The sequence below is a fragment of the Choloepus didactylus genome, chromosome 10 (assembly GCF_015220235.1).
Source record: "Choloepus didactylus isolate mChoDid1 chromosome 10, mChoDid1.pri, whole genome shotgun sequence".
Classification (NCBI taxonomy): domain Eukaryota; kingdom Metazoa; phylum Chordata; class Mammalia; order Pilosa; family Megalonychidae; genus Choloepus; species Choloepus didactylus.
In genome coordinates, this window is record NC_051316.1 from 89,882,055 (window position 1) to 89,906,847 (window position 24,793).

General features: G+C 41.4%; 1 protein-coding gene across 11 annotated transcripts in view; it reads left to right on the forward strand.

Moving 5' to 3' along the window:
* The window catches only part of RAPGEF1 (Rap guanine nucleotide exchange factor 1), a 165,927-nt gene that overhangs the window by 105,445 nt on the left and 35,689 nt on the right, over positions 1-24,793 (forward strand). For 4 of the 11 annotated variants that reach the window (XM_037798648.1, XM_037798650.1, XM_037798652.1 and 1 more), the window contains 7 exons: positions 7,618-7,706; positions 8,492-8,644; positions 9,057-9,180; positions 9,624-9,807; positions 10,913-11,413; positions 16,900-17,102; positions 19,767-19,925. In XM_037798648.1, coding sequence (XP_037654576.1) covers positions 7,618-7,706; positions 8,492-8,644; positions 9,057-9,180; positions 9,624-9,807; positions 10,913-11,413; positions 16,900-17,102; positions 19,767-19,925 — 1,413 coding nt within the window. The remainder of the gene's footprint in view (positions 1-7,617; positions 7,707-8,491; positions 8,645-9,056; positions 9,181-9,623; positions 9,808-10,912; positions 11,414-16,899; positions 17,103-19,766; positions 19,926-24,793) is intronic. The other 7 variants (XM_037798655.1, XM_037798657.1, XM_037798658.1 and 4 more) reach the window with 2 other exon arrangements.

Genomic DNA, 24,793 nt, shown 5'->3' on the forward strand with positions numbered 1-24,793 from the left:
ACATGTTCCTGGCTCATCTTGCCCCCCCCCCCTTTTGTAACAGCTTCATTGAGATATAATTCTCATACCATGCAATTCACCCATTGAAGTGTGCAATTCAGTGGTTTTTGTTAAATTCACGGAGTTGTGTAACTATCACCACAGTCAATTTTTTTTTTAATCATCATTTTATTGAGATATATTCACATACCACGCAGTCATACAAAACAAATTGTACTTTCGATTGTTTACAGTACCATTACATAGTTGTACATTCATCACCTAAATCAATCCCTGACACCTTCATTAGCACACACACAAAAATAACAAGAATAATAATTAGAGTGAAAAAGAGCAATTGAAGTAAAAAAGAACACTGGGTACCTTTGTCTGTTTGTTTCCTTCCCCTACTTTTCTACACATCCATCCATAAACTAGACAAAGTGGAGTTTGGTCCTTATGGCTTTCCCAATCCCATTGTCACTCCTCATAAGCTACATTTTTATACAACTGTCTTCGAGATTCATGAGTTCTGGGTTGTAGTTTGATAGTTTCAGGTATCCACCACCAGCTACCCCAATTCTTTAGAACCTAAAAAGGGTTGTCTAAAGTGTGCGTAAGAGTGCCCACCAGAGTGATCTCTCGGCTCGTTTTGGAATCTCTCTGCCACTGAAGCTTATTTCATTTCCTTTCACATCCCCCTTTTGGTCAAGAAGATGTTCTCCGTCCCACGATGCCGGGTCTACATTCCTCCCCGGGAGTCATATTCCACGTTGCCAGGGAGATTCACTCCCCTGTCACCACAGTCAATATTAAAACATTTTTATCACCTCAAAAAGAAACCCATACCCTTTACTAGCCACCCTGCATTTCCTCTCATCCCTCCAGCCCTAGGCAACCACTAATTTGTTTTCTGTCTCTATGAATTTGCCTCTTCTGGACGTTTCATGTAAATGGAATCATACAGTGTGTGGTCTTTTGTGACTGGCTTCTTTCACTTACTGTAATGTTTTCAAGGTTCCTCCATGTTGTAGCATGTATCAGTATGTTTCTTTTTATTGCCAAATAAATAAAATGTAATATATCCACACATTTGGATATTTGGGTTGTTTCCACTTTTTTAGCTATTACGAATAATGTGCTCTGAACACTCTTTATAAGTTTTTATGCAGATTTATGTTTTCAGTTTCTCTTAGGTATATACCTAGGAGTGGAATTGCTGGGTCTTAGAGTAACTCTGTGTTTAACTGAGTGCGTAACTGCTGTTTTCCAGAGTGGCTGTACCGTTTTATATTCCCAACAGCAGTGTATGAAGGTTCCAGTTTCTCCACATCCTCACCAACACTTGTTATTATCTGTCTCTTTGATTATAGCCATCCTAGTGGGCATGAAGTGGTATGTTGTCAGTTTGACTTGCATTTCCCTAATGGCTAATGATGTTGGGCATCTTTTCATGTGCCTATTGGCTGTTTGTATATCTTCTTTGGAGAAGTGTCTATTTAGATCCTTGGCCCATTTTTTAATTGGTTGTCTCTTTATATTTCTTACCATAGATCTATAATCTATAATCAGCCATTTCTCTAAGGATCTTTTACTGGGAAATACTATTTAAAGACCCTAATCTGAGGGCTAAGGCTGCTAATTACTACTGGTTGGTCACTGTTTCTAAGTCTTTTCAGTGGATAGAGCTTAGAAATACATGTTTAGTTTCTTTAAGACAAAACACTTCATGAGTTTACACTGATATTTCCAATTCAAATTCAGGAAGAAATGGATTTTTACTTAACCTCTAACTTGTATCTTAATTTTCTTTTTCTCACAATACAAACACAATGATCTCAGAATAACACCACCAACTACCTCCATCAATATGAATATTTTTAAATGAGTTAAAATTTCTGAAAAGTTATTCTAAAATCATTTGAAAAAGTCTCTTTGGTTACATGGTTAGCATCATTTTATTCAGTGTATATTTATTGATTACTATATGCCAAGGATTTTTGCATATTAGTGTATGGAACACCAGAGCCCCATGGAATTGCTTCTCTCCATTTAACATCACCAGCGCCACATTTTATAGGTTCCTGTATTGAGTTTCCATGTAAGATTATTGTTTTAAGTATACTGCTGCTTTAAAAAGAAAGAGAAGTGGGAGGAAGAGGAGAGTAGGATAATAAAGGGTAAAGAAACAACTTTTATATGTAGTAGAAATTTTTCCTGTAGGAATTGTCTGGGATATACTTTTGTAAATGAAAAAAGTCATCACACTGTTATTATAGCTCCTACACTCAAGGTCTTTTAGTGTTTTTCTTACTGTTTTTGTTTGTTTTTAAATAATAGGGTGACTTAAAGTAAAATATCTCCTTTCCTCTAATATCCCCCTCCCTGACCTGTTTTTGCAGAAGTTCAGTAAGTGTATTCTCTAATAAATCTGCTAACATGAAGCACTTCACCAAACATTGACTTACTTCTTTATAATTCTCAAGGGCATTGGGGTAAAGAGCTACATCACATCCAAACTAGGAATCATGCCAGCAGCTTCCCCTCCCTTTGTTTGAAGCCCACGTACTCTGTGATCCTGGTTGCCCTGCTTAGTTACATTGCTTGGTTTAAAAGGTCAAGACATCCTTTGTTTTATCTTTCCCTTATCCATAAGCTTCCTTTGGGACATTTTTTCTTGGATGATTCTTACAAGTTTTTATTGTTTGAGTTGTAACTTCTTGCTCCCACTACATTATTTTATTATGTAGGTTACAAAGGTGCCCCAGTTTGAAAATGCTGTGGGTCCCCCTTGCCCAGTACAGACCCTGACCAGCACTGCTTCTTGGTAGGTCTCATCATCCCACTTGCTATGGCAGAATTTGAGATTGCTTCTGGCCACCTTGTTTTTAGACTGTTTAAGGAAGGTGAACCAGTGCCTCATGGCTGGGTGTGACTCTGCTAAGAGCTGGTTATAGGAGTTAATTACAACCCCGGTCCACTTCTGCACCTTGAGTGCTTAGTGCTCTGCCTCTGTTTTATTGTGTCTGAGAAGGAAGACATTTCTGTTCTGTTGCTGGCTTTTATTATCACTTTGGATATTGACAGGAAGGTCTCTTTTTGTCACCATAAATCTCACTAGGGCTGGACACCCCTGTGATTTTGTTACACAGCTTCAGTTCCAAGAAACTCCCCATTGGCCTATATTCAGTTTGGTGACCTAGACTCAATCCAAGGCATCTGAAGAATTTTTCTTAGAACTAACTTAGAGGGGTTATATCATGGTCCATAAACACGTCTTGCTGGGCTCTAGTCACTAAAACCAGGAGATTCACAAGGGCCAGAAAGTGACAGAATAAACAGAATGGGATGGGGCATGAATAGGAGTAGAAGGCCACAGGTTGCAGAATGATGTGGTTTTCAATTGTATCTTTTCCCTCCAATATGAACCTGGAGGACACCGACCTTGATGCTGTATCCTTGAGGACTTTCATGGCAGAGTAGCATGGCAGTGAATCTTAACACATTGCTGTCACCAGAGGGCACCTTGTCGGGAGCACTTTCATTGTGCAGTCTGTGTTCTCTGCCAGCCAGGGGTTTTGTCTTAGTGCCAAGAAAAAACATGAAGATGGCTAGCACCAACGCTGTATTTTTGACTTGTCAAAGGTTATTAAGCCCTTCCATCTCTGATCATTTTCAATATGAAAAAAAAATGAACATGGAAATACAATATTATGTATTTAGAAAGATAGTTTTCCAAGTACCATTTTTGACTTTTGAAAATGATGTCCCATGAGCTAGTAGCATGGTCAAGTTTAGAGTCATTGGCTATAGACATGTAGTCTGGTGCAGTCTTTTTGTCTTTAACCTGTGCCTGAAGATGACACAAAACTCTGCCATCCCTCTCAGAGATTCTGGTAAACGTTGTCTTTAAGAACTATTGCCGTCTTTACATATCCTCAACAACGAATAAAATTTTGTGGTGCTTTATTTTCTGTATTTTGAAAACAGATGAGTTTTTTTGTTTTTTTTTTTGTTTGTTTGTTTGTTTGTTTTTTTCCTAATCCAGGCATTAATGAATTGAGCCTGCCTCACTGGAAAGCCTGAAAACCCTGTTGGGGCTATGCCTGCCTCCCTGTTGAAAATCTCTGGTCTGGTGGTATTAGTCAGTTTACTTGTGTGTGCTCCAGACACACATTGAAGCAAGCTCTTCTTATACTCAAGCCCAAAATGTCTTTTAAACAGATGAGTCATAATGAAATTGTTCTTATTTCACTTGTATCCTACAACTCTTTATTGAGCACCTGCTGTGTGCTGGGCACTGTCCTGGCACTTGAGATACAGCAGTGGCCAAGATGGACATACCTCAGCAAAGGTCAGCCAGCCCAGTTCCTGACATCTGCCAAAAGGCACACATCCCAAAGGAACCACCATGTTCTTTCCTTCAAGTGAAGGCTGAGACCTTCAGTAGGAGGAGTTGGGCCCTTGTCAAGTTACAGATAGTTGGCTCTGAATGAGATTGGGTTGTTAGCACAGTAGCCAGATACATGCATATTTTAAGAATTCTCCTCTGTGATAGGTAAGGCAAGTTAAGACTAAAGGCCTCTGGCTGGTCTGTTTGGGCTGGAAGGTTGGTGAATAAAAATAAGCTGCCTGCTCTCTCTACACACTCTTTTCAAGCCTAGGCTAGTGAACTGGCAGAAGAAAGAGTCACTGCAATCATGACATCGTCTTGGAATTTGGGTGCACGCTTGCACATGTGTGCCTGTCATTCCACGATTCCTTTGCCATCGTTCATTAGTTGAGTTCACACAGCTGCTTCTCCAGAAAGATGACAATCTAATTATAATTGCTCATGAATCAATGAAGGATTAGTGGAATTTTTTCCTATGTCATCAGATAAAAATGTTCAGGCTTTTCTTTGTTCTTTTGCCCTGCTTGTGAAGAAGACTGAACCTGAATGTGGGGCTTCCAAGTCACTTTGATCGGGCTCTCTTTGACTCCTTTTGATTCCGTAATGCACTTCTGTGTGACCTGGCAACGTGCTTTTTAGAAAGAACTGCCTCTCCCACCCTCTTCTGAGTAATGGGGTAAAAGATGCCACATCTGTACTAACTGCTATCCTAGTTTACATAGTCCCTTATGTCTTCATCCTTGTCCTGTCTGTAATCACCAGCTTGGGTATCTATGCCTTAAATATTTGTAAGGTTTTTCTATAATGTGACTTCTAAGTTGTCATAACAGTAAAACATTACATTCTCCTTTCTTCTGGTACTTGACTCTTAGAGATCTCACTTCCCCATATTTCTCCAAAAATATGCATTAAATATTACAAAATGGATGTCACTTCTGGTTATATGGAATATGCTTCTTTTTTTTTTTAAAGAAAAAAAAGCAGTTTTATTCCCACACCATACAATTGGAGTATGCTTTTTTGGTTTTTGTTTATTTTTTAGTGTTTCAGAAATAATACGTTTGCTATAGAAAATTTAGAAAATATGAACAAAAACAAGAAAAGTGGTGTTTCATAGCCATATTTTTTTCTAAACATGTATTCTCAGTTTTGTTTTGTTTTTATTTCCAAAAATAGATTCTTACTATATATACCAGTGTACCACCTGGGGTTATTTCTCCACTTTAACATAGAGTTATGACATCTTACCATGTTATTAACATATTCTTATTGTAATTTTGTTTTTAATAGCAGTATAATGGTCCATTGTTTGACTTATCATAATTTATATGATCAGTCCCTATTGAATGTTTAATTATTGAATTTTATCTATTATAAAAATGCAGTAGTGACTATCCTTTGTGGCTTAATTTTTGCACACGCCCATGACATTTCCTTGGGCAAAAGTTCCTATAAATAGAATGGACATAATTAAGGATTTTGATATATACTGTCTAGTCATCCTCTGGAAAGACTACCCAATATGTTACTCCCACCCATGGCGTCTAGAAGTTTCTATCTTATTACCATCAAAGCTAGAGAATCTCTTATGCTTGTTGAGCATTGGTATTTACATTTATGAATTCTTTTGTTGATATTTCTTTTGGTGTGTTGATCTTTTTCTAGTTTTTGCTTTTATTTGTGGTTTTTTTGTTTGTTTGTTTTTTGAAGAGTCCTTGTTCTGGAAAGGATACCAACTCTGCCTTATCACAGGTTGCCATTTTTGTGTGTGCGTTTTTGAGTTTAGAGAGACTTTGCAGCCTCTATTATACCACACATTGCTATATTACCCACTTGCATCCATCCACTGCTGCCTTGTCTGTAACTTCAGAAGTAGGTATTTATGTGAAAGCCTGAAACCCCTCATTAAATGCAAGTAAGTCCTATGCAAGATGTCCCTCAACAGAAGAGTGGATAAACAAAGTGTAGGTGTATCCTTGCATTGGAATCCTACTCAGCAGTAAAAAGTAGTAAACAACTCATATGCACAAAAACTGAGGGTGAATCTCAAAAACATTATGCTGAGCAAAAGAAGATACAGAGACTAGGCAAATCTATAGAGACAGAAAGTAGATTAGTGGTTGCCTAGGCCTGGAAGGTTTGGGGAAGAATGATGGGTGACTGCTAGTGGGTATATGGTTTATTTGAGGCGGGGGAGAATGTTCTAAAATTGATGTGTTGATAGTTATACGAATCTGTGGATATAACTAAAAATTATTGAATTATGCACTTTAAATGGGTGAACTTTATGGTATGTGGATTATAGCTGGATAAAGCTATTTAAGAAACAGATGGACACAAAAAAGTATATACTGTATGATTCCATTTATATGAAGTTCTTGAACAGCAGAAGTAATCTAAGAAAATAGAAATTAAAAAAAAAGTTGTAGTCATGGAGCAGATTGACTGGAAGGGTAATGGAAATATTCTGATTTTTTGAGTAGTAGTCACATGGGTATATGCAATTGTCAAAACTCCTCAAACTGGAGAAAAATGATTCTAATTTAAAAAAATAATAAAAGTAGATCTTGATCATTATTTTACTGTGATTTGAAAATGCTCCTCCCTTTTTTTATTTTATTTTTTATTCTTTACTTCTTTTTTGGTCATTTTAATGGTTCTAAAGTCATTTCTCTGCTTGGTGAATTGCTCTAACTTCCTGTTCATTGACAAAGATCTTCAGCCAGTTCATCTGTGAGTGCCAGCTGCCACCACAACCCATAGCCAACTTACTTCGGGAAACTACCCCTTCCTGAAGTGAAGCCACAGGTTTCATTGTTAGTGAACATTGTCATATACATAGTGTAATGACTTTGGTGAAGTAACAAAGTAGATATCCCCCACCCCCACCCCTGAGTTACTGGGAATCTGTTCTACTAGGAATTTTGTTGTGTGATAAACTTAGTCATTGGGCTAAATGATGTTTAAGACAGGAGAACTTGTCAGTTTCCTCTTCCTAAAAGAAGAGCCTTTATACATTTGAAACTTTTTGTCATGCTATGAAGGTATTTTTGGAGGGTAGGGGACATTTTTTGCAGATTACCTAAATCAAATAATATTTACATTTATGTATGGGGAAAATCTGAAGCCCCAAAAAAAAGACTTAGCAGTAGAGGACAGACAACTGTCCTAGCTTGTTGTGAAAAATCAGCAGTGAAAGGCAGTTTTCCTTGTGTCTTATTGTTCTTCTCTTTTGTGGGATGCAGGAGCTGGTCAGACTTACCATTGAAAAGCAGGGACATCCATCTCCAACAAGCCCAGTGAAACCCAGTTCCCCAGCCTGCAAATCCGATGGGTGAGTGCTGATTAAACCCTCCAGTCACTGTTGTCATTGTTGGTTGCAAAGTCGACACTTGAGAAAGAAAGAATGGGAGCCAAATCAGGCAGCTCTTTTTTGGTAGGCTGCTTGGGGCCCATGTTTCTCTTTTAATGGTAAGTTCTGGATGAGTACTTGTGTTATTTTAAAATGTGTATATTTTGTACAAGTTTTGAAGTATTGCCTGGCCTCAATCTTAAATATTGTGTGACTATTCCCAAGGATAGTGTGGAAGTATATACAATGTATCCCTGTGCTTTTCCTGACCAACTTTGTTTCATAATTAGAAAGAACTTTTTAGGGTTGGATTTTGGGGATTTCACTTGAGAGTATTTTTGGTTTTTTTTAATATTAGTTTTATCAAGAAAATAAACTGAGGGCAACATGGACAGTTTAATGCCTTGCAATATTTTCTACTACAAATCCCTAGTAAAAGTATAAAGCATAAATTTGGAGCATTTTAGAAAACCTTGCCATCATCCTATGTAAGGATTCCTTTTACAATGAGGAAACTGAGATGCAGACAGTGGGAGGAACTCTGCCACACTTCTGTTTGTTGGTAGTCAAACCAGACTTAAACCACATCTCTTGTCTTCAAGTCCAGTGCTCTTGTGTCAAGTGCTCCTGTTCCAAAGCCTCCACCACCCCCCCCCCCCACCTCATCATTTCCTTGCCTGGGTCATTTTCTCTAATTCTCTCAGGAATTACATGTGCTCTGTTTACTTGGAGTCTTCTGTAACCCCGAGTTCTTCTAAATTCTCCAGCCAGTCTGAGCTGCCCTTGACAGATCGAGAGAGGGAGATTCTAAACAAGACAACTAGTATGTCACAATCAACTGAGCTACTCCCAGACTCCACCGATGAAGAGGTTGCGCCTCCCAAGCCCCCTTTACCTGGCATCCGGGTGGTTGATAATAGGTAATTATCTATTTTTCTGGCACCACCCTCTATTTATGGCATAACTTGATGAATGAATGTGTAAAACAAGCAAAAAAGATGATGCATTTAGGATAAGGGCTTAGAGATTAATCCTGTGCTCTTTGGAAATGTTGGAAGTTTCACCTTTTCTTTTCTTTACCTTTTATCCTTAGCCTAGTGAAAACTGGTATAATTTACTAAAGCAAAAGAAAGAATTTTTCTGATTTTAGATTTTTTTTACCATTTTGTAGGTTTTATTTCAGCAAAAGGGGAGTGGGTTGGGAGTTGAAAGTGTGTAAACTAGTTATGAAGAGTTTACTAATGAAAGAATCCACCTTCTGTACCCTAATATCTTTCTAAAGAATTTTTGTTTGGGTTGTTTTGTTTGATCTGATTTTTTGGTCTATTTCAGTCCTCCACCAGCATTGCCACCCAAGAAAAGACAGTCAGCTCCATCCCCAACCCGAGTGGCTGTAGTGGCCCCCATGAGTCGAGCCACCAGTGGCTCCAGTTTGCCAGTTGGAATTAATAGACAGGTAATGCAGTCCCATCTGGAAAAGCTAAGGAAGGGTTTCGGTTTGGGGATTTGTCTCCTGAAGTTAAAAGAAACAGAGTGGTCTTAGTCTCTGGTGTTTGTTGCAATGAGAGGATCTCTCTCAAGGGGTGGAAGTCTTCTTAGTCCTTCTTTTTCCAAGACATGGAAGAAGTTCCCATATGAGGGTGGAGTGGGGAGCCAAAAGGGCATCTCCTGATGATGTCTGAGCCCAACCCAAAGGCCTTCCCTTGCTACACACTCCAGAGAACTCCTAAAGGCCTCTTTCTTTGAATTCACAGACATGTTTTATTGCTTACATCAGAGATGGGCCTTCCCAACTGATTTCTGGGCTTGGCAGTATTTCCTTCTCTAAGTATGGATACCAATTCTCTCTTCCCTGTTGCCACCATTTCTCAGAAATGACTGTTTTTTTTTCCACATGAGGATTTTGATGTTGACTGTTATGCACAGAGGCGACTATCAGGAGGCAGCCACTCATACGGTGGAGAGTCCCCCCGCCTTTCCCCCTGCAGCAGCATAGGCAAGCTCAGCAAATCCGACGAGCAGCTGTCCTCTCTGGACAGGGACAGTGGGCAGTGCTCCCGGAACACAAGCTGTGAAACACTAGGTGAGCTCTGGGCAACTTTGTCACCGCTCTGCTTAGTTAGACTTCATTGTCTCATCATTTCTCAGTGGTTTCTTTGGAGTTCTGGGTTTAGATCTTAGCTATACCAGTTATTGGCTGTATGAGATTGGTCAAATCATTTAAAATCTGAGCCTCAGTTTCCTTATTTGCAAAATGAGGATAATATCTATTTCTCAAGGAAGTTGAAAGTTTAAATGAAATAACAATGTCAAACAGTAACAATGTTGTTACTATTAATTTGTCCATGTGCAGTTTGACTCTCTTTGCCAAAATTAAGTGCCATGTGTGCTCAGAGCTATAAATGAAGGGGATAGAGCACCTGACAACATTTGACAGAGATTGCTGAACTTGTGTTGCTGTGGGCCTGATGGAAGTCCGAAAGGCAGTTTGGCAATAGGTTTAAAGAACTTTAAGCTGTTTATGTCCTGTGAACTAGATATTTCACTTCTAAGAATTTATTCTAAGAATGTAATCAGAGGTTTATAGCAAGATTTCTAAGGACGTTAATCTCAGCATTATTAGTAGTAATAAACTGGAAACAATTTAAATACTCATTGGTACGAAATTAGATGAATTATGATACATTCATTTGGTGGAATAATATGTAATAATTAAAAATCACTTATGCTATATTGATAAATTTTTTAAAAAATCCAAGACTGTTTATGTAGTATTTTCTCAGGGTGGTTTAAAAAAAAAATCCTAGGGGAAAAAAAAGAAAAAACTTTAGGGAAATAAATTAAAATGTAAGGGATTATGGCTGACTTTCATTTTCTTGATATGGTTTGTTTCCCATAATTTCTACAGTGCTCATGCATTTTTCTTTTTTTAAGTAAGAGGTTAGAAAAATACGGAAAAGTACAAAGAATAGTATAGCAAAAAGCTGTATTCCCGTATGTTTTACTTTTCTAACCAGAGAGAAGAAAGAAGAATATGAAATAAAGTGCACACTCCACATAGAGAGACTGGAGACATGTTTTGTTGTCATGGCATAATAAATGAGATTGGGTAAAGGAAGAAGGATGGGATCGTTTCTTTTTGCAGGGCCTTGTCTCTAACAAGTATTTTTTCCCTGTTGTGAATGCAGATCACTATGATCCTGACTATGAATTCCTCCAGCAAGACCTCTCTAACGCAGACCAGATACCTCAGCAAGTGGCCTGTAACCTTAGCCCATTGCCGGAGTCCTTGGGGGAATCTGGGTCTCCATTTCTTGGCCATCCATTTCAGCTGCCTCTTGGCAGCTGTCCCCAACCAGAGGGTCCCTTAGCCCTGGGGCAGCAGACAGACATGCCTCCTGCTCTCCCTGAGAAGAAGCGCAGGAGTGCAGCCTCCCAGACCACGGACAGCTCTGGCTGCAGGGTGTCCTACGAGCGGCACCCCTCACAGTATGACAACATCTCCGAGGACGACTTGCAGAACCCAGCCTCCCTTCACTCCGTCCCCTTCACACCCTTTGCTGCCGTTCTCCCCTTTCAGCAAGGAGGCTCCTCAGCCCCTCTTGAATTTGTGGGTAACTTCACTGTTCCTGAATCAACAGGCGACACAGAAAAACCACCTCCTCTACCAGAGAAGAAAAACAAACACAGTAAGCTTTTGTTGAGCCACTTTTTAATTAAGCTTTAGACCAAAATTCAAACCTGTGGTCTCATTATTTTATAAAAGATAGGACCACAAGTACTTGGACACATCTGGGAGTCTGGTTTTGTCAATAGTGATGATCATTTTTAAAAACCAAAGTTTTCTAAAGACTGATAAAGCTGACCTCTCCTAAATTTTCTTAAGACTGATAAAGCTGACCTCTCCTTTGTGGTCTCTATAAAACTTAGACCTGCTTTCCACAAAGTCAGAATGCTTCTCTTGTTCTAGAGGAAGTTAACTGACCCTTGTAACCTGAACACCAAGTGACAAAGGGAGATGAGTATCACGGCATTCGGGGCAGCATTCCACCATCACCTATGTACAGCAAGGTGGAAAACTGAATTTAAAATAGAGCAATTTTCTGAGGATCCCTGGAAGTAGGCAAGGTGATTGTTTAGAGAGGTATAACTTGGATGCTAGTTCTGTCCTATGTTTGCTGATACTGAAAGCAGCATGCTTAAATAATGACTTTGAAATTGGACATTGCTTGACAGAAGTAGCTAAGGACACTTCTTGGACCAGACATTTTGGTAAATGATAGGATTAGAGCTCAAGGGCAGAGCTGACCTTTTGAGTATTTGTATTTTGGATATTTTCCAACTGTATATTTGCCATAAAATTTCTAATCAGAGTTCTATTGGAAATTTTAATTTCTGCTAGTTCCCCTAACTACTCCATGTAGTAGAGAGTTGCCTGACTCTCTGTTTCTCTGCTCCCCATTCTCTCTCCCAGCTTCACAGATAGTTCTGCCCCATTCTTCTTTGGCAGACAGCTGTCAACATTTTGATGTATATGTGGCCGTATCAGCCCCACAGTCCCAGAATTCCCTAGCCTCAGCTGAAGCATCCAGCAGAGAACTTCTAGGAACTAGAAACTGAATCTCCATTCCAAATTTCCAAATGAGAACATCTGATTGGCCCATCCTAGAGCTGGGCTCTGTTCTCAACTGGCTTGGTTAGACCCAGCAAGGTTTATCCTGAGGGATGGTTGGACCATCTGTGTAAGGAAGGCAGTAGGAGGATGCAGCTGATGATGTAATACATTCTCCAGCTCCTCTCTGGGTGTTGCCCAGATTGTGTAATGGCCACAGTGGTGTGGTCCCCCAGCTGAAGGGAAAGCTGGCTTTATAGGGCTAATGATGTCATTTCCATCTGTTGTTTAAATTCACTCACTGGAAATCAGGGCTCTAAGTGGAGGGGGCTTCAAACAGCAATGCCGGGAATGTCTCTTCTGTGACTCCCTCTGTATATGGAAGTGTTTAAAGAGCTGCTGTATTCTCCACCCACCTTTACCCCTTATCCTTTTCTAGGATTCCTCTGAACTCAAATCATGGGGGCAGGATTGCACTTAATGCCACCTGTGACGAACATATGGTACTGGCTGGCTATGATGCCAGGCAAGCACTCACCCTCCAACCTTTTTAGAACAAGTGTAGGGCAGCAGTCCTCATGTAAGAGGGTTGTAAAGAGAAGGAAAGAGAGTATCCATTATTTCCTTTGAACAGTCTCCAGTCTTAAATGGCTGAAAATATTTTCATTTAGGCATCCATTTTGATGTTTTATGCCATCTATCAATGTCTGTAGCATTTGTTTCTGCAAACCTTTTTAAAATAATAATAGCTTAAGTTGTGGCATACACTAAAGCTTTACACACTCACTGTCTTATTTAATCCTTACATCATTCTGGTAAGGTAAATATTATTCTGTCCCATTTTACAAATGAAAACACTGAAACTTAGAGGATTAAACAACTTGCCTAAGATAAACAAGAAAGTTGTGGCAGTTCTGGGATTCAGACCCACACTCTGTGATCCCCAAGTTCTTGTTTTAACCAGTATGTTATACTACCTCCCCCAAGTTAAGTAGGAAGGGATTTGGCCCTCCTTTGAATGAGACCCTGTCCAGTTTTCAGTAATGACCCCTATGCAGTGGGACAGTCTTTTCTGTGGTCTATGAAAGAGACCTAAACTTGATGCACCCATAGGCTTGGATTCTAATTTCAAGTCTGCTGTTCACCTGCTGGGGGAACTTTTGAAGAGTTGCAGTCTGTGACTCCAAAATTCCCCGTGAAAAACACCTTAAAAAGTTGCTTTGAGGGAAAAAATGAGATAACAATCATCCTTTTCATATGGCTAACACTGGACAAACCTCGTCTGTGTGCAACCCCAATGTCATAGAGCATTGTCATCCCTTAGAGATGCTCAGAAGTCACGAGTTTCCCTGGCTCCTCTTGCCAAGGACAGCCCCATGAGCCCCTTGTGGTGGACAGGTGTCAAGCTTTGTAATTCCTATTTGCTCACAAAAGCCTCCCCAAAGTTCTGGGTGTCCATTAGAGTGTGGGCCTTTTGAGCCATCCAAGGATGTTAGCTGCTCTAGTTTATGAGCCATTGTGCTGGGTGAATTTTGAAATGGACTGATCCTCCTTCTTCCTGAATGCTGTGAAATATCACTGCTGTTTCTCCATGCTTGTTAGCAGGCCTCTAAAAGGACTTCAGCCATCAGGAGAGGCCTTCTGAAAAGAGTTTTACTGAAACGTCCTATTTTGATCAGGCAGAAGATGGTTGTGTTTGGCCTTTTTAGGGAGTAGTTTGTAGATGTTTTGGGATCGCTTTCATAAGCTTGCATCTTCTTCTAGAACTTAGTGGTATTGGTTGTGCAGCATTAAAGAGGAAGCAGTGTGGAGGCCAAGGGGGACCGTGAGCTGCACTTTCCTTTATCAGTATCAGCAGCTGACCTTATGGCGGAAACACTGTTGTACTTCCGCACACCTGTCCCAGTCAAGTTCCACTCAGTGCTTATTGGAGCTAATAAGAAATTCTTATTTATTATTTTAAATAAAGAAGGTAACTTTGAACCCCCTCCTTCAGTAAAGGGTGCCACAAAGACATACCTGGAGAGAGATCATTTCCTTTCTACCTGAACCCAAAATGAGATGCAAGGAAAAAAAGATAAATTCCTTAACTTTGTGACTGTTTTCCCCAGCCAAGTGTCTCTGCCCTGCTTTAATTTTCTGATTAGTTCAGGTCTCCAATTAAGTCCCTGACTTTGTAGTTATTTGAAAATACAAAATTAAGTACTGCAAAACTGTCCTTGCTACTTTTCCTCAGTATCTGAGTTTCAACTCCACCTAATAGGTGTACATGGCTCTTTGTAAAGGATCCAAAGGAAAAGTGCCTGCTCAGGACAGTGATATATATTGCTTTCTTCCCTTGTGCTCTCCACACACTGATTTAAATTCCTTTGCTTCCAAACCTGGGGACCTTTTTTCTTTCCAGCCTTCATTGTCACTTTAGATCCATCTTAGTGCCTGTATACCAACTCTGTAAGTAAATTAATTAGTATTCATTCTTGTCCCACAAATCAAGGAGGGCCTAACAGTATCTTTTACTCCAAAGATGGGCACATACATTGTGTATAGGGAATATCCTAATATCTAGGAGCTTTCTGTACTACCTGCAGAAGGGAAAATATGGTACATGGTTTCAGGAAACATATTTATTGGGTGGCTGCTTTAACGTAGACTTTGTTGTGGGGAATGTCAAGTGCCCGATCCAGTCTGTATATGTGGATGGGGATTGGAGAAAGGGCTTCTGTTCTAAGACAGCCCTCACAGCATCATAAAAGATGCCAGGACGACCATGCACAGGCTGTCGCTCCTCCCAGAACCCTCTGGACTCCAGGGTCTGGAGTCTTCAGAAGGGCCTGGCTTTGTAGGCATCGGGACTCAAATCAGTCATTAATCCAAAAAATCACGCATAAAGCATACACTCATATCCTCCCACACACACACACACACACACACGCACACGAGGGCAGAGGGCTCCGCACCTGCCTCGGTGAGAAGGTGCCTGCTGAGGATGAGATCACTGAGACATGACAGCTTAGCTCTTTGTTCTGCTGGCTTCTCACCTTCTCAGGCAGGTGAGGTCTCTGCCAGTATTTGCTGCAGTAGTCTCTCTGTTGGTGATAACACTTTGCACAGGCCAATGAGGCCTGCCCACTGTGCCGTCTTCATCGTGGTGCAGGCAGCTCCATCAGAGGTAGAAGCTTCACTAGATTGCAGAGATGGGAAAGGCTGGGGTTTCTGAAAGGATTTGTAGGGAAATTGGGTATAGAAGTTTGAATCTGAGCATTTTTCTCATGATTTTCCCCTCTCACTGGGGAGGGAGAACTGAATTTAGTGGCTGTTTTTGCCCATCCCCTAGGTGCTTTACAGGGCTTACCCCAGGGGCATTTCTGGTTTAGCAAGTCACTGGGGACAAATCCTGAGGGATGTGTGTTCTATTACTTACTCATTCATTCTACAAATATTTATGAAACACCAACAATGTGCCCTGCACCAGTGATACAGCAGCAAACAGGGTAGTCACAGTCCTGCCTTTAAGGAGCTTCAACTCGGGAGGGGCAGTAAATCTTGTCAGATCTACTTTCAAAATATATCCTAAATAGAACTCTCACCACCTCCACCATGCCACAGCGATCTCTCCCCTTAACAACCACAGCAGCCCCTAACAGGTCTCTTCAAGAGTCAGAATGGTCTTTCAAGACATAAATCAGCCCTAAGCACACACCTTCAGTAGAACATAATGGGACACTTTTCCATCATGATCAGAATAAAACCTGCTTCCTTGCTCTGCTTATGCAGCCCCATGTGAGCCTGGTGATCAAGCTGCGCCTTCTGTCACTCTTCCCTTGCCAATTGTGCTCTGCCCACCCAGACCCTCTTCCCAATCTTGTGTCTTCACAATGCTTGTAGCCTCGGCATGGAAATTTCTTCCAGTCACCACCTGTTTGCCGTGAGACTTGTTTCTTGCTGACATCATACCATACGTTTGCCTATTTTATATCTCTCTGGGGACAGTGTGCACTCCACAAGGCAGAGGATTCATTTTGCTGTCTGCTGTGTCACCCCAGCACCTATGTAGGTGCCTAACATATAGTCGGTGCCCAGTAAAAATTGGATGAATGAAGAAAACCCACATAACTAATTGCAAACTGTGGAAGTGCTAAAATGGAGGCCAATGGGGAGGACCTACTCCCGATGAGCCTCTCCAGGAAAAGTTATGGCTAAGCTGAGCCATAAGGATGAGAAAACGTTGGCCTCAGAAGGGTTGAGGAAGAGCATCTGGAATGGCAGGAACAGCATATGCAAAAATCCCTCAGGGTGTTCCAATAACTAAAAGAAGATAATGTCACTGGAGTTGGGGGTGGGGTGGGGTCAGGGAGTGATGCAACATGGGATTATACCTGCTGTGCTGAACCTCCTAAGAGTTGGGGTATCACTCTGAGTGTGGCTGGAAACCACCAAAGGGTTTTACACAAGGAAGTGAAGTGCCCCAATATGCTCTTTATGGAAATCACCCTGACTGCTATGAGAAGAATGTTGTGCGAAAGTGAGGGGCTGCCCATCTACTCCCCGCTCTCTGTTTCGTAGTGCTGGCCTACATGCAACTGCTTGAGGACTACTCCGAGCCCCAGCCCTCCATGTTCTACCAGACGCCGCAGAACGAGCACATCTACCAGCAGAAGAACAAGCACCTCATGGAGGTGTACGGCTTCAATGACTCCTTCAGCAGTGGGGACTCTTTGCAGGAGCTGGCCCCACCCCCTGCACTCCCCCCCAAGCAGCGGCAGCTGGTAAGTGGCACCCTCATGGTCCTTGTCTTGTTTTCACTGCCATCAGTGACCAGAATTTCCAGTCCTAAAAGGTCTCTAGGAACTAAGATGACCCTCCTCAGGGGAAGATTTAACTCTGTTTTATTCCATGTCAGGGGGCCCTAGACATGTATGTTGAATTTGCTGTATCCTACCTGGGTACTTTCACTTCCTCATAATAAGCTCCCGGCAGCCTGTCTCCCACTCCACCATCTCCCCACCCTGGTGGCGGGTGGTGCCTTTCTTTTCCAAAGCAGCCCGAAGATGCAGCTAGGACTGGCTTGTACTCAGAATGTTTGTTTGCTTTCTCTGTTGACAGTCTCTTGTATTTTTTTCTCTCTTCTTTGGCTCAAACATAGACCTCCCAGAAAGGAGGAACTTAATCAAAGCACAAGGCATCGTCTGTGTACAGGCCATCTGTGGACTTGACTTACATAATGGGGCCAAACTATAGAGTGACTTATATTCCAGCTCAGACCAGGGATGGCCCAATTAAAACAAGCTCTGTTGAAAACAAGATGGCTTTAAACAGAGCCACTTTGTATTTCAAACGTAGCACCCTTCCTCCTTTAAAAAAACATCTCCTGCATTAAAGACTTTCTATAAGTAATGAAATAAATGCCAGTACAGAAGACAGGTTGTGCTTTATGGCCAACCTGTAAGATTATGGGAATTAGTACAGGGATCAGGCAGGCCAGGCAGATTGGATGTGCCTGTTGCATGCCTCTAAACCTTTTCTCTTTGCTACCAGTCAGCTAATCCAGTGGACTCAAATCCATTTTTAGAATCAAAGCTTATCATCTAGCCATGGTCTTCAGGAGGAATACATCCCAGAAGGGAATTCTGGACTTTTTCAGAGCTAAATGTGCTTTTTTGCTTGCATGCTGGCCAATCTGATAGCTTTTTAACAAGAGAGGGGACAGCTGTGGCTAGCTGAGCTATCTTTTAACCATGTCAAGAGGACATGAAGGTGCTACCTGGCTTTTCTTGGAGGCAAATGCTCCCCTGGAAATTAATGTCCTTGCAGCCATTGGGGTTGCAGGGCTTGGGGCTATGTAATCATATAAGCCGGCATCTAGTCTGCCCATTCCCAAGAGTTCCTGAGCCTTTCTACATTCAGTGGGCTCAGAAGTCTCTAGATCATGGTGCTGACCAAGAATCAGTCAGCCTCTTCAGAGGCAACCTTGTTCTAATAGAGAAAAGGCTGGGCTTGGAGTTGGGAGTCACGGACTCCAGTTCTGTTACTAACCAGTTGTGTCACATCTACTGTGTTCTGGGTCCCTGTGCTGCTTCTGCAAATCCAGACTGATGACATGTGCCCTGCCCACCCTGTGAACACATGAATACACCCAAATGTGAATCTAAATTGTTCTGAAAATATTTCAAAAAGGGATCTTCACCATAGAAACATAAATGTCTGCCCTCAGAAACCCTAACCTAAAATGTTTAGTTATGCATGAAAGGATTTATAAACACTGTGGGTCAGATTTCTTTGAGATTTGAAATATTCTCAGACCCTCCTACCAGTGTCTACAAGTGCACGTTGGCTGTCCCTGGGCCTCTTCTCTGCACCATGGAGTTCCACAGGCTTCTGAGTGTTTGGAGACAGATCATTTATGAGCACACTTGGAATCAGAACTTGTTCTGAGGGAGCACTCTAGACCCTTACACCAAGCTAACAGAACAGACAGCCCCCCGGAGTTGAACAAATGAGTGGGGAGCGAGGACCAACCTTACAGAACATTCACCATGTGCAAGTGCCAGAGCTTTCAGGTGGTTTCACACAGTCCTCAGCACACCTTCTGTCACCCCCATTTTAAATAAACTGAGGGTTAGAGAGCCTGAGGGACTTATTCAAAGCCCACAGCTAGCAGTGGAAGATTTGGGAACGAAGCCCAACAATGCCTGAAGCCCAGACATACTGCATGAAATGTAGTGTGCCAGCTGCTTGGCCTACCCTCTCTCAAATGCATGTCAGGAGGTGCTATCCCCATTTGACAGATAAAATGAGTAATGATGATAACTCACATCTCCTGACCCATATCCACTATGGTAGCAGAATTCCAAGTGCTTTGTAAGTATTATCTCATTTAATCCTCCCAACAGTCCTACACAGGTGGCACCATTTTATCCCATTTTACAGGAGAACCTGAGGCACAGAGAGCTTTAAATAATGCCAAGGCCAAACAGCTCATAAATGGCAAAGCTCAGATTCAAGCTCAGGCGGCCTGCCTCCCACTTTGCTTTGATGTAGCATGAATAACTACATGAGTCTGTCCCTCACAGAAAGGAACTAAGAGCCCTAAATAAGTGACAGAGCCAGGACTCCACCCAAAGTCTGTGTGGCTCCAAGCATGTTTGCCCTCCTTCTACTCTACCTCCTGCTTCCTGTGGAAACAATTTATGAGAGTTAACTTTTAAAATCTATTATAAGGAAAAGAAGGAGCATACTCCCTCATTCACATAGCTGTTGGCAGGTATTTTTGATCCCCGAACTTTTGATCCAGGAAGCCATCCCTCTCCAAAATGTCCCTAAGCAGAATTAGGTACCCAGCCTACTTAGTTTTTATATTTATAGACATATGCCTGATCATTCTCTGCTTTTCTCCCTTCTTCCCTGCCTTCCCTCTTTGTTCTTCTGTCCAGCAGGCCTCCTATGCTGCTTCTTCCTTCTCCTCTGTCTCCTACTGTGTCCAGCAAACTAAAGTGGCCTTCACCCCCGAGGACAGCAGTGTCACTCAGGGCATCAGTGTATCCGTCTCTAATTCCTTTCTCAGTCGGCACGGCAATTTACCTGTGCCCTCGGTGAGTCACTACCTGCCTTTCTTTACTTGGAAACATGTGTACATGATCATTCATTTGTAGCCTGTACCTCCTGGTGGTGTGTGCTGCCTGTTGCTGCTTCTGCCCTTCTGCAGGATCCCTGCATGTAGATGAGAAAGTGTATGCGTGGCTGGTTCTCTGGCCTTAAGGACTATGTGAATCATCTGGGTGGGGTAGATAGGGATGGAGAAGAATTAGCGGCCCACTTGGAGCATTATCACTCTGACATAAACTGGCAGGGATGATTTGGCCTTTTTATTCTGATTCCACAGCCCTGTAAGTGTTCTGTGTTTAAAAAGGACTATTCCTCACATAGGAGGCAAGACCGAGGAGAGCAGGCTTTACCAGGTACATGACAGAGGGAGTTTGAGGGCCGTATCAGTTAGTTAGCTTTTGCTGCATAACAAATTACCTGAAAACATAGTGGCTTAAAACAATAATAACCATTTATCATTGCTCAGGATACAGGTTAGTAGGATAGTTGTACTGATCTGGCCCAAGCATGACTGATCTTGACTGGTCTCGCTCACAGCTCTGGGACCTCAGCTGGGACAGTTGAGCTGATTTGGCTGTGATCCATGTGGTCTGTCAGCCTCCATCAGGCTAGCCTGGGCTTGTTCACATGGCGTCTGGCAAAGTTCCCAGAAAATGAACAGAAGCGTGCAAACTATTGTAACAGTGACTTTTAAAATATAATCTTAAAACTGTAAGCAAGCAGGAAATTGTAAAGTAGCCTTAAAATGTAACCTTCAAAACTAGAAACAGGCTATAATGAAAGCGTTTATTCTCACAAAGGAGCAATGTATAAATGTAAAGTCTGCATCCAGATATGAGTAAAGCGTTTTCATCTATCTCCCTAGACACCTGGAGGCACCTTTCCAGGTGTCACCTAGTTCCTGAAGTAAACAAGAAATAACTAAGTTACTGAAGTTCTCCAAACCTGTTACATGTTAACTAAAATAATTAACTCTCTTTGTCTCTAACAGGTTTAGCCAATTAAAGAATCACTGGGAGATTGCCTCCAAGCCTCTCTCTCAGATATAGATAAGCCTTTGTCTATCACTCTTGTTGCATGTTAATTGATTATCTCTCTTTGTCTCTAAACTTGCATAAAAACCAATTGAAGAAACATTTTGGGGATGCAGATTCAGGAAAGCTTCTCTTGTCTCCTGCTGGTGTAAATAAACCCTCTTTTCCTCTTCAGCCTGGTTTAGTGTGACTTCCATTGGCTGTGGCAGGCAACGAACCCATATTTAGGAAGTGCCCCTTCTACGGTATCTTAAGAGCCTAGGCTTTAGATTTAGAAATTGATGCAATGTTATTTCCATTGCATTCCCTTGATAAAATCACAAGGCCAGCCCAGATACAGTGAATGGGGAAGTAGACTCTACCTCCTGAAGAGAGTTGCTGCTAAATTACATTACAAAGGAGCATGGATGGGGAGGGGAATAGTTGCAGCTTTTTTTTTTTTTTTTTTTTTTATTAAGCCTTATAAAGAAAGGCCTAGAGGATAGTAACACTTAAGGAGACACAGTGCTATTCTATTGTCTTTCACTGGAATCCACATCTGTCCAAGCACCTAAAGAGCCAGCCTTCTTCCTTCAGTCTGTTAAAATGAAACTCTGAGCAGCAGTGGAAGAAACTTTGGAATAGAGCCAATTTCAGATCCCACTTAAAATCAGTTTGCCCTTGGGTAATTCACTTATCCTCCCTGGGCCTCAGGTTCTTTCCTTTGAGATTATACATTTACCTGCCTCATCAAATGATTGTGAGGATGAAATGAAATAATATGGACCTGACTAGCATATTTAGTAAGCTTAGAGAATTATTAGTAAGTTATTACCTTAGTAATAAGAGTTCTGGATTCTAGTCTTGGCTCTGCTTTTAATTCTACACACAATAGGTTGGGCAAATAGTTTAACCTACTCGGACTGTTCCTTACTGCCTCTATAAATGATAAAGTTGAAACAGGTGAATTTTAAAGATTTATCCAAACTCAGGTTCACTGTTTGGTTTTGTTTGGTTGCTGTCTTTAGGAGCCATTCAATGTCCAGGGCTAAGAAAGTCTTGCCTTTTATGAGCTTGGAGTACAGTCTTTCATTGAATGCTAGGGCTCAACTTTTTAGAGCCCTCTATAAACCTAGGAGTGCTATAGAAAGGCTAAATAACCCACCCTCTGCTCAGGTTGCACAGATGCCCTGTTTCCTAAGAAAGTACCGCTGGCAGTCTCCTTTCACAAATCTTTTAAAACTTGGCCTTTAGATAATCCTAGCTCTTGACTGTATTCCCCCACCCCCATGAACAGAATGTAATTATGAGTTATCCTAAGAGTTTCTACAATATCTCTTGGGAGCACTTTGGAGTTAGAGGACTGTGAATGAATTGGACTGTTTGCTACAAAATTAAGGAAAATTTGAGGGCGTTTCAATTAAGTTTGGATATGAGTTTTCATCCATATAGAGGAATCTTAAGACATTGTGCATCTAAAATACTGCATTCTAAGCACGAACTCCATGAAAGGGGCCCAGGAGTACGCACTAATAAAAGTACTTTATTTCATTAAAAGGAAAGTACACCCCAGGTCTCAAGAGCCTTTAGTAATGGCCTAAATGTTTGGAACATTTGACATCTGATTTGTTGAAGCCCCAAAAAAGTTAATGTAATGCTAACATAGTCATTTTCATCATAAAGTTTTTGCTTTAAAATTTTAAAAGTTGAGTACCAGAGAAGAGAGCTTTGGGTTGCTATCAGAGAAGCCCTTTGTTCCTAAACTTCTTCATTCCATTGTTTCTAGGCTTGTGCTATCAGTTCAGCATGGAATTCCAAAGAAATGCCATTTAGGAATACAACAGTTACCAAATCTGAAGACACCTCACATGGTTTTTGGCACAGTGTTACTTTTATCTAAAGATTCTAATGATTGAAAGCTCTTGCCAAGGGAATTTGAAGAGCAATAAACCTAAATTGAACAATTCAAATTGAAATAAGTGCTGAGAAAGTATTCTTGTTCACTCTTTCTGGGATCCAAAGAATCAGTTTAATTCAACAGCGTGGTGTATTTCTTGTGTATGGGTTAGGTTGGAAGAGGGATCCAGAGATAAGGAAACACAGCCCCATCCACCAAGAAACACAATTCAGTAGGCAGAACTAGACAGTCATAAAAGAGACTCATATTAAGGCATGTGACTCATCTCATGAGTAAGGGCATGAACATTACAAAGTCATGTATGGTGGAGTGGGGAAGAAGTCAAGCAGAGCTCCATGGAGGAAGAAGAGCTTAAACTATGTCTTAAAGGACATTTAGGATTTCAATAAGGAGATAAAGGGCAGGGAAAATAGGACAGAGATGTTCCAAGCAGAGAGAATTGCCTGAGTGATGGAGGCTGGAAAGCCCAGCATATATTTTGACAGGTCATCTTGAATAAGCACTGAAGAGTCAAGGTCATGGGAGAGACATCTGAAGGAAAGTGTCAAAAGCCAGCCCTTCCACTGTGTCTCCTCAGAACCTCCCACTCTGTAATCAGCCAGTTTCCCCTACACCTGCGTTCATTGAAACCGGCTGTGTCCTGAGCTTCCCGTTTCAGTGAATCCTCTCCAGTACTTCCTATATCCTACAAGTGGCATATTCCCACTCCATCTATTCCTGAGTGGTGCACACTATCCTTCAGCTTTCCCTTCCCACTCTCCTCTCAGCAGGCTTCAGCTAGGTCTGCTTGACTCTGGTTTGATGAAAGTGTTAGCTCCTGGTCCATAGACTTCCTTTTCATTCCCACTATGTGCCATAATCCTAAGATATTTAACATCTACACAGGCAAGTAACCAAGCCCTGATATTTGGTCTCTGGGACATTAAAACTAGTTTGGTAAAAGAAAGAAAATGACAGTGACTGTGAAACAGGAAAAGATATTGAGAAGTAGGTACAGCCTTCACCAAGGCCCAAGAGTCTGTCTCCTTTGTTTCTGGTTCTGTAGTGCCTCGCAGTGTGCCTGTCATATAAAGTTGCTGATAAATGTTGGAGTAATTGACTCTCTATTCATTCTAGAAACAGCAGTGGTGCCTGAGCTTTCTGACATGATGGTGGTGTCCTTCTTCCTGTCCCTGGACTCTTCCTTGATTGCTTTCTGGGCTCTTGTGCCCCATTGGGTCCCTGCCATGTTCTCATGGCTGCCCATAAGAAGCCCTGCCCACCCTGTTTTGACCTCCCACCTTCCTTCTCTCTAGCTCTGGTCCCCCCAATATACCAGACCTTTCTACTCTCAACACTTGAATTCCCATGGGCCATCTCCTTTTCATATCCCTTCGCTGGCTTGCATTTCCTCTGGCTCTGAACTCTGGTAGTGTGAATCTTGACAGTTTTAAATTGAATCCATATTCACTTTGCTCTTACCAGTATATTAGTGACAATCTCTCAGTAACTATTAGGGTTGCCAGTGCCGTGTGCAGGAATTTCAGTGTTGACATTAGAAAAATTACCTTTCTCCAACCCTCAAACTGTTTAGCCCTCATTCTTGTTCATCCTTTTTTTGCTAACTGTAAGTTATGGATATTTACTGTTACCAAGAGAAATATTTGGATGCTAGATATGTGTTGAAATATTTATTTACCATCTTGGCTTCCAGAATGACTTCTAGATGAATAAAACTGCTGCTAGACCCAGATTTGGGGAAAAAGTTGTTTTGAAATGCCCGTAATAGCTGTCATTTTTTTGTTTTGTTGTTTTGTTTTGTTTTGTTTTGTTTTGTTTTTTAAATCCTTGGAGTAAGAAAGTCAAGTATGTGGTATCATCTTGAGGACTTCAATTAAAAACAAAAAAAGGTCCGTAGAGCAGGTGGTATCCCATTCCAGGCAAA